Source organism: Otolemur garnettii, unplaced genomic scaffold (genome assembly GCF_000181295.1).
Source record: "Otolemur garnettii isolate 467f Iridium unplaced genomic scaffold, OtoGar3 scaffold00009, whole genome shotgun sequence".
In the NCBI taxonomy this organism is placed as follows: domain Eukaryota; kingdom Metazoa; phylum Chordata; class Mammalia; order Primates; family Galagidae; genus Otolemur; species Otolemur garnettii.
Genome location: NW_003852404.1, coordinates 8,669,439 through 8,680,002, shown reverse-complemented (window position 1 = coordinate 8,680,002; position 10,564 = coordinate 8,669,439). Strand labels below are relative to the sequence as shown.

The window sequence follows — 10,564 nt, the reverse complement described above, 5'->3', positions numbered from 1 at the left end:
GTTGGTTTGGCGCTTGTTTGGGCCCTGAGTTAAGATGTGTCCTCCATTTGGTGATTAGAACCAAGCTCTTGCTCTGTGCTAGAGATCACTGTTAGAGAAGATAGTTTCAAAACATGCAGAAGTGCCTTTGGGTCCATTGTCAAGTCATCCATCCACTCCCACCTCAGCTGACGGCTCCCTTTGGACTGGCGATATGGTCTATTGCATTCGTTCTAAGTATACTGTGGTTTTATAATTACAGGACTGTATCATTCTAACACATATCTTTCTGAAAACCTTATTTAGGGAAAACAGAGAGAATGAAAGCCTACCTAAAGAGCGTAGACGGCTTTTTTGTCCTAAATAAAAGTACTACAATTGGGAGGCATAAGGATTCAGACCTTGTTTTAGAGGTAAGAACTCTTCCCACCTGTTCCCCAGCCCTCTCCAGCCCTGCCCTCCCACCATCCTTATTGCTCTCTGGGTGCAGAATATAAAGATAACACACGTCTTTCCTTGAAGTGCTACCAATAACCCGTCGCTTAATGTACTGTCTTTCCCTGGTGTCCATAGAAAAGCTGAGCGCAGGGCAGAATGCAGTGTGCCCTTTGTCCTTTGCAGAACACGTCTGGGGATGTCCCACCTGTTGTGCCTTCCCTGTTATCCTGTGGGGTGTTTGGGAGGTGGACACAGGGCCAGTGCGTGGACCTGCACCTTACTCTGGGCTAGCCCTCTCTTGCTTTCCAAATTCCTTGGGACTGTTGTGAGCTCCTTGGAGCGTTGGAATCCACAGAGCTCCAAGCAGTAAATCAGGGCATGCCCTGGGCTTAGCCTCAGCCATCTTTCAATTCATTTCATTCCCTGAATTACCTGTGGTGTGGTCCAAACTAAAGCCTCAGCTCATTGACAGCCAAGGAAGTTGGAAGAAGGAGAAGAGTAATAAAAACAGTGGCTTTGAGCCTTTTTCAATCTTGAGGGAGGTTAAAATATCAAAATGGACAGAGAAAGCAATGCAATTTCTTTGTAACTGTGAAAAGCAGGTGTCTTCTAGACAATAGACTTTTTTAACCCTTTATTTGGAAATTATACCCAGTTCCCTCCAATGGTGACAAATTATGTGACTATAACAATATCAAACCAGGAAATCGACATTGGTATAGTGTGTATAATTCTATGTCATATTATCATATGTGTAGATTCATACTGAGCAATCCATATATTGAACTATTCCAGTATCAAAGCTCTCCCCTGCGATACCCCTTTATAGCTACAGTATCTTTTTCCCCACCATCCCTCAGCCCTGGAAACCACTAATCTGTTCTGATTTATCATTTTGAAAATATCATATGAATAAATGACATTATGCAGTGTGTGATTTTTCTTTTTCTTCTTCTTCTTCTTTGTGTGTGTGTGTGTGTGTATGTGAGACAAGGTCTCACTCTGTCACCCAGGCTGGAGTGCAGTGGCATCATCGTAGTTCACTGCAACCTCAAACACCTGGGCCAAGCAGTCCTCCTGCCCCAGCCTCCCATGTGGCTGGGACTGTAGGTGTTTTTGTAAAGACAGAATGTTTTATGTTGCTCAGGCTGGTCTCCAACTCCTGGACTCAAGCTCCTGCCTTGGCCTCCCAGGGTGCTGGGATTACAGGCATGAGCCACTGTGCTTGGCAGTGTGGCATTTTAACACTGAGATTTTTGTTCCCTTTTCTTCAAGTGTCAGGTCTATGAACAGTTCACCAAGTCCTTGATCTTGAAGATTTTCTCCTCTGTTTTCTTCTAAAAGTTTTGGACTTTTATACTTAAATCTATGATCCATTATGAGTTAATTTTTATATAGAATGTGAGTTTTAGGTCAAGGTTCTTTTTTGTTTGGGCCTATGTATATCCAGTTGTCTTTCTTGAAAAGACAGTCCTTTCTCCATTGAATTGCTTTTGCATTTTTATTAAAAATCATTTGGCTATACTTGTGTGAGAGCTACTTTTGAGTACTCTGTTATATTCCATTGATCTGTGTGTCTGTCCCTCTACCAAGATGATGTAGTCTCGGCTACTATAGCTACATATCGCTTAAATCAGACTGAGGGATTCCTCTCATTTTATTCTTCATTTTCAAAATTGTTCTACCTATTCTAACTCCTTTGCCTCCAAGTTTTTTTTGTTGTTGTTTTTTGGGGGTTTTTTTGAGACAGGGCCTCAAGCTGTCCCCTCGGGTAGGGTGCTGTGGCATCACAGCTCACAACAACCTCCAACTCCTGGGCTCAAGCCAGTCTCCTGTCTCCGCCTCCCAAGTAGCTGGGACTACGGGTGCCCGCCACAATGCCCAGCTATTTTTTGGTTGCAGCCATCATTGTTTGGTGGGCCTGGGCTGGATTCAAACCCTCTAGCTAAGGTGTATGAAGCTGGCACCTTAGCTGCTTTAGCCACAGGCGCCGAGCTGGCTATTTCTTTTTTGGTCACAGCCATCATTGTTGTTTAGCCGGCCGGGGCTAAATTCAAACCTGCCACCTTAGGTGTATGTGGCTAGCGCCTTAGCCACTTGAGCCACAGGTGCCAAGCCTGCCTCCAAGTTTTAGAATAAATCTCTCTCTAGCTATAAAATATCTTGCTGGGATTTTGATAGAAATGGTATTTATTTATTTAATTTTTTTTTTTGGCCGGGGCTGGGTTTGAACCCACCACCTCCGGTATATGGGGTCGGCGCCCTACTCCTTTGAGCCACAGGCGCCACCCTGGAAATGTTATTTAAACCTATATGTCAACGTGGAAAGAATTGCTATTTTACTATGTTGTTTTCCATTCCATGAAGATGGTACGTTTCTTCTTCAGTTTTGTTCATGAGTGTTTTATAGCTTTAAGCCTACAAGTCCTATACATGTTTGGTTAGATTTATGCTTAAGTATTTCTCTTTCTTTTTTTTTTTTTTTTTTTTGCTAGCTATGATAAATAGTATCATACTTTTAATTTCAATGTCCACCTGGTCATTGCTGGTATATAGAAATGCAGTTGATTTTTTATTTTCACTTTTATTTGCTTACCCAGGTGATGGATACTTAACAGAAATACAGTTGATTTTTTTGTATGCTTATGGGGTATTGTGCAATCGTGACTGAATTTTCTTCAAGGTGTTTTGTAGATTTCTTGGGATAGGATATGTAAATAACAATGTCATCACTTGCAGATAAGAACAATGTTCCTTTTCCCTTTTTGATCTGTGTACCTTTAATTTCCTTTTCTTGCGATATTGCATTGGCCAGAACTTCTTCTAGTACTCTGTTGTGTAAGACTGGTGAGAGCAGTATAAATGTTGATATTTGCTTTGTTTCTGATTTTAGGAGAAAAGCATTCAGTCTTTCACCATTCAGTATGGTGTTACTGTAGGTTTTTGGCAGATCATTTTGATCAACTTGAGAAAGTTCCCCCTCTATTTCTAGTTTTCTGAGAGCATTTGTCATAAACTCTACGGATTTGAGAATAACTCACCTTACCTGCACTGGAGACTCTTATCCAGGATGTAGTCTGCTGACAAGGACACATACCCGCTACTGTTCAGTGCACAAAGTGAGGAAAACAAAGCAAAAGATTTGCAATTTCCTCTGCATCATAATGAAAGATACATTTTTTAGGTTGATTCACTTTCTGTTTGGTAAATACAAGGATCTCTGTTTTGAACCTGATTATGATATTAGAAAAGTATAATAATTTCTAAAAGCACAGGCTTGGGAGAGGGATCTAAATTTGAATCTCTTTAGGCATTGCTCTAGCTGTGTGACTTCAAGAAAATTACTTAATCACTCTGAGCTCATTTTCCCTGTGTCTGTGAATCACTTACCTCCCAGGGTTGTTGTGGGTATTAAATGAGAAAATGCATGTAACGTGCCTGGCACAGGGTGCTAAGTAGAGGATACCAGTGTCATTATTATGATGGTGACCCATGGAGACTGAGAGGAGTTCTCAGGGGCCACCCACCGATACTAACAAACTGGGAACTAACAGGAACAATATTATACAGGCAGAAATTGAGTGGCATTTATTGTATAAAAACAATTGACTGTTTACTGCTCCTCAACTGTAGTTTAAAAAGTAAGTCACCACCATCAGCAACAGTCACATTGATTTATGAAGGAATCAGTTGCATTTCCAGAAGCCTGAGCTTCTGTTGGCTCCCTGGAGAACAGATGATGCATGAATTGCCAAATGCTTCGTGAATAGACTTCTAATGGGTTTTTCTATCGTCTCTTGGACAAATCCTCCTCCCAAAGCTTATTTCATTTGGGAGAGGAGATTTGCTTTAAGAAGGGATGTAGGGGACACAGGCCTGTTTTGAAAAACTGAAACCTATCAGCATGTCAGTATATTTCCATTTTCTAAGATAAGATGAGGTGGAAATTACCCCTCTGCTGCCTTCCTAGGGATTTCTGATTCACCTAAGAATCTCGCTTGCTCAGCTGTGGGGCCCACTGAGTAGTAACTCAACGATCAACTTATCACTGGTGTTATTTGTTACACTAGAAGTCATTCCATTAAATAAATCTCAGGAATCTAAAATTTAACAAAAAAACAAAACAGCCTCGAAATTACCCAGCCGTTACACTTAGCAAATAAAAAAAAGGACGGTTTGTTTACCTGGATAAATCCTAAAGACTTAGAATCCTTGCTTCTAAAGATTTAAATTCATTTGCAAGGCTGATAGATCATTTTCGTTATCCATATGATATTCTGAAATCATTTACGTTCTCTGATAATCGAAGGTAGTTACACGTTTATTGTGTTTTTATTTTTAAACTGGGAGAAAGCAAAGTGTGAGGAAGAAAACAAAAGTTACTTTGTAATCGTATGACTCAGGAATAGTCAATATTGATATTTGCAGGGGTTTGCCCTCCAGATTTTTTTCCTGCATCCTGTAAAGGGTATTTTTCCCTAATGGCCATAGGAAGCTTTAATTTTGAAATCAGACCCTCACTTAGTTTCCTCTACTGGTTAAGAACTAGTTTTTGCTGTTATTACCACTCATTCATTCCGCAAGTATTTACCTGGAGCCCCAGCACTGAGGCAAGTCTGAGAATACGGCAACACACAGTCCCTGCAATCAGGAAGATGCTAGGAGAGAGGTATGTGGGTTGAAGGATCCCACAGAAGCAGGAATAGTTATATGCTGGCATTGCAGTCTAAAGGGAAGGCATATGGAGGGCGAGGAGGACTTAACTAGACAGAGAGGGCAGGAACAGTGTGTGCAAAGGTCCTGGGGCAGAACAGTGGCTAGTGAGCCTGTTAGACTGAAAGAAAACCAGTGTGTCCACAAGTCACAGAGGGAAAGGAAAGAGCTAAGTGGCAGGCAGGACTACTTCATGCCACCACAAGGACTTTGGGCTTCATCGGAAGAGCAGCGAGAAGGCATTGAAGGATTTCCAGCAAGCAGGAGCCTGTGTTTTGAAATAGCCACTCTGGCTGCCTCCTGCAGGAATGCCCTTAGAATCTCCCCCTGACCAGCCCCTCGCTGCCTTCATTCCAGAGCTGGACCTGGGGATTATGGTCCAAACGGTGTGAGATGATGGTCTGTGAACTGTCCTTGTTATAGCTGGATGTGGCCATTATATAAATGCTGATGAGAAAGGGGCTGCATTCTTCCAAAATGAAAACTTGTCACACACCGGTAGTTGCTGGATTTCTCACGTGCATTCGCGTACTTGTTAACAGGAGGCCCTAGACGTTCTGACACCATGGGTTTTGGAGGGCCAGGAATCTGCCCATTTCTCTGCTCCTCAGGTTCAGGTGAGGAGTCCACACAGAGAGGATCCCACTCAGAGAGCCCTGCCCCCGAGCGCCCTCCCTCTCGCTGCTCCATCTCCAGGGCATCTTCCCTTCTGATGTCCAGGCAGCTCTGTTTGATCTCTTTTTCTTTTCCTTGTTGTCTACTACCTGAATAAACTTTGTCCTGAAGAAAAGAAGCAAAGGTTAAAGAGGGGAGCGCTGACCCCCTCCTCAACACCTCACTCCGCCCCACAGGGGGCAGGTTTCAGGATCCAGGGTCAGCTCGGTACCCGCTGGGAGGGTGGGACGGAAGGTGCAGGAGGGAGGGAGGAGAGGCTCAGATGCTCGCGCTGCCGCACCCCTGCTTCCCTTCTCAGGAGGGAAACGTCCTCTATTGCACAGTCAGTCCCTTCTCACGTGGGACCAGAGGATCAGGGCTCAAGAGTGATTTAGCAAACACACCACAGCCCAATCAGCCCAGCACCTGCCATTTCTGGGCAGCCTAGAATAAAAGAACCACCAGAGCCTGCATCACAATCGCTTTCTTATTATTAAACAGTGCTGCACTGAAGACCTTGTACTTCCATGTGTCACAGGTGTGTGAGTCCACGTGCTGTGTCCAAGGGCTGTGTCTGTCCAGCAAAGGCTTACAGGGCTAGTCTCTAGCAGCAGTGGGTCCGCCCCTCCCCAGCAGAATGCAACACCCTGCTCTTGGATCTTGCTCATCTTAGAGGTGAAATACGGTATCCCTATCATTTTCATTTACATTTCTCTTACTAGGAGTGAACCCCTCAAGTTCTGAGAGATAAGGTGACAATGGGCCTGGATAAAGGTGTCTTACCAACCTCCTGGGGCCTGCAACAAAATCCATGGAAGGAAGCAGGCCTGGGGGAAGCCCGGCTGCCCACACTTCCATCTGTGCCCACTCGCTGGCCTTCCTGCCCTAGCTGCACCCCAAGCGGTGTTTGTTCAATGAGACTTGCATGGTCTCCTCAGCTGCAGCAGGTCATGCTCTGTCAGAAGGATGGTGGCTGCCAGGCACTGGACTTGGGGTGGGCAGTTATCCTTTAATGGCACAGAGTTTCGGTTTCATAAGATGAAGAGTTCCCTGGATGGATGGGGGTGATGGTGGTTCAGCAGTGAGAACGTACTGAACGCTACTGAACTGTCCACTAAGAAACGGGGATGGTAAACTATATGTATTTTACTACAATTACAAAAAAGATATTATGATCAAGTCTTTTTCTCAGAGCCCTCTGTCTCTTTGAATTTGCCCGTTGTGGCCACCTGTAAGTTGAATCATGCAATATTTATCTTTCTGTGACTGACTTACGGAGCATAACGTCCTGAAGGGTCATCCGTGCTGGGACATGTGTCAGCATGTCCTTCCTTTATTTCCCCTTTCTTCTGAAGACTGAGTAACATTCCGTTGTGTGTATATCCCAAATTTTGTTTATCCACTGTCTGCTGATGGACACTTGGGTGGGCTGCTTCTGCCTTTCGGCTGTTGCAAATAAATAATGCCACTGTTGAAAGCGGGCTTACAAATACCTCTTCAGGACCCTGTTTTCAATTCTTTAGGGTATGTACCCAGAAGTGGAATTGCCAGATGATATTGGTAATTATTATTATTATTATTATCATTGAGACAGAGTCTCACTATGTCTCCCTGGGTAGAGTGCTGTGGCGTCACAGCTCACGGCAACCTCCAACTCTTGGGCTTAATCCATTCTCTTGCCTCAGCCTCCCAAGTAGCTGGGACTACAGGGGCCTGCCACAATGCCCGGCTATGTTGTTGTGGTCATTGTTTAGCAGGCCCTGGTGTATGTGGCCCATGCCCTAACCACTGAGCTGGGGCGCCAAACCAGGTAATCCTAGTTTTAATTTTTTTGAGGAAACAGTGTATTGTTTTCCACGGGGGCCATACCATTTTACATTCCCAGTAATTGAGCATCACAGTTCCAATTTCTCCACATCCTCACCAACACTTGTTATTTTTTTTAATATAGTAGTTATCCTAATGGGTATGAGGTGAAAGATCGTGAATATTTTGAGTAACACAAACAAGACAGCCACAGCTCACCTGTGCAGACGGTTCATTAGGTATCTCGCGTGACTTTATCCCCGACGGTATTTTACTTTACCCCAGATATAGTGCAGAGGCCGCATGTGTACTATAGAACTGTATCCTCAAAACAGCCTCCTGGGGGCGGAACTACTATTGTTATTATCCTCACGGAAAGATGTGCACAACGGGGCTCGGAAAAGTTAAGTAGCTTTCTGCAAAATTGGAACGGAGAGGCTGAGTTCCAGACATGGGCCTGACTCAAAGCTTCTAGAGAAAGACGTTTCATCATTTGGGTGTCAATTTGGTTTGGGGAGAACATCTAAAAATCTAAACATCTGAAATTTCTTGGGAGTTCATTGAGATAACAAGGCAGTGACTAAGCTAGGAAAATTCCGTAGTTTAGAATCTTAAATGATGTTCATCCGCAGGACAATGAAATGGATTTTCCGGTGATTCTCACCGTCCCAATGAGCCTCGGTGGCGCCCTCTGGTGTGCAGTTCGGGTAAAGAGGAAATGTTGACCCAGGCTGTGCTGGGGCTGCACTGGGGGACCCTCAAGGAGCCTGGCTGGGCTGTTGGGGACAGCTCCTCAAGCTTGAGCCTCCTGTCTAAAGAGAAACCTGGGGATTTTCCAGGCAGAGCAGGCAGGAAAAGACACTCCACGTATAAGAAACAGCATGTGCAAAGGGCTGGAGATGTGTGGTGAACTGTTTTAACTTGTTTGGAAGATGGATCCTCCTCTTCAAAAGAAAGGCCTTTCATCTGGAGAAGAACTGATTATCTTTGTAAGCTGGGAGAGAACTCTGGCAACAGCAGGCAGAATAGGCTCTGGGCTGGGTCTAGAACAGGGGGGGTCAAGGGTGTGAGCTGGGACTCAGGACCTTGCTCCTATCCCGGCTCTGTCTGCTGAGTTGAAGGATCTCGAGCAAGTTACCTGCCATCCTCAGCAGTGACTTCTGTGTGTGTACCACGGGGACCACTGCAGTAACTCTGTCATGAGACAGAATCATTGTGAAATGCACTTGGTGGTTATTGTATTAGTTTTCTGTTTAAAACAACAAAAATTTGTTTTCTGGTGGTTCTGTAGGTCAAAAGTCTGGGTGAACTCAGCAAGTTCCCCTGACCCTGGTCACCTGGGCTCTTTTTCTGGAGTTCTTGGGAAATAGTCTGTCTCCAGGCCCCTTCAGGCTGTTGGCAGAATTAGTTCTGTGCAGTTAGAAGACCAAGGACCCCCCAGTTGGGGGCTGATCACAGCTTCGAATCTTCAAGGGTTCACACGATTGGATAAGCCCCACCCAGATAATGCAAGACAATCTCCCTATTTTAAGATCACTAATGAGTAATCTTTATGTCTGCATGAGCCCTTTTGCCATGTCATATAGCATATTCACAGGCTCTAGGGATTAGAACGTGGACATCTCTGGGGGACCATGCTGCCAGCCACAGTTATTACCATCTCGTCTCTGGACTCTTGGCATGAGGAGGGAGGTGGTGGTGTGGGTTGGCTTTGAGAGCTTTTGGCAGTGGAGAAAGGTAGCAGATGAGCTGGGAGGGGCTTACTTTGCACTGTCCTTTGAACTTTCATGTGTATTAATTCATTTAATCCTTACAACAAGCCTCCAAGGCAGGGACTGTCATTCCCTTCTTACAGATGAGGGAGTTACAGCATAGACAGATCACTAGTCTGCCATGTGAGCCCCTGAGCTCTCTCTCCAAACCCGGGTACACCAGGAGGCATGGCCGATAATCTCCACCACTCAGGACTCTCAGGTCTCCCCTCCGTCTCAGGGTTGCTCTCAGAGACACTCCATGAAAGGCTCGCTTGCTCCTCAAGGAGACTCTCCCAGGGAGGCTGGGGACACTCTGCTGGCTGGAGGGAAACAGACGAGCTTCCTCTTTCCCTCCGTCCCAGACTTACTGTCTCGCCAGAACCCAGGCCATTTCTTCCCATCCTTATTCTTTTGAAAACCCCAGTTTTTACTGTTTCTTCATTACGTACATCCCTTTCCCAAAGCTGGGACAGGGGTAGCATGGCCAAGACCAAAAAGTAAAAAGAAATATGATTAAATACACACATCTGTCTGAAGTCCCAGCTCCTCCATGAGGCTGAGGCAGGAGGATCACTTGAGCTCAGGAGTTCAAGGTTGTCATGCGCTATGATCATGCCTGTGAAAAACCACCACATTCCAGCCTGGGCAACATAGCAAGACCCCATCTCCAAAAAAAATGATAAAAAATACCTGCTCATATACTCATACCAGTTAATTTAGCCCATGCCCTAAAAGACTTCAGTGCACCCTAAAGCTTACAGTCGGGACATTTCCACTCAGCTATCTGAGACCCTGCCACCAGGCAAATGTGTTACTTCCTTTAGTTCAGCTTTGCTCAGTCTTCTTATTACAGTATAATTACAGAAGCGTTTTTGTTGCCTACTGCCAAGGCACAGGCACACTGGCTGGGGCCCTTCGCCTTTGGGGAAACCTGATCACACCAAGTCCCCTTCGGAAAAGTAGATCATCTTTGCTTAGATCTGGGTAGCTTTGAGAAGCTGTTGAAATAACTAACTGCCTGGGAAAACATTCATTGTTTACCAAAGTTTATAAAAGATAGTTGTAAAACTATGTATGTATGGTATGATTAACTTTGTTTAAATTTTTTTTATAAGAATGTAAGCATATAGAAAACCCTGGAAGGATGTGAATCAGCATGTTAACAGTGCCTGCCTTTGGGAGATGGGATTATGTGTGATTGTAATGTCTTCTTTAGTGCT

At 44.7% G+C, this 10,564-nt stretch overlaps 1 protein-coding gene across 1 annotated transcript in view; it reads left to right on the top strand.

Moving 5' to 3' along the window:
• The first annotated feature begins 299 nt into the window (after positions 1–299).
• The window catches only part of FHAD1 (forkhead associated phosphopeptide binding domain 1), a 119,931-nt gene continuing 109,666 nt past the window's right edge, over positions 300–10,564 (top strand). Inside the window, 1 exon segment of the mRNA XM_023509768.1 lies at positions 300–392. Within this exon segment, the coding sequence (XP_023365536.1) occupies positions 300–392 (93 nt within the window).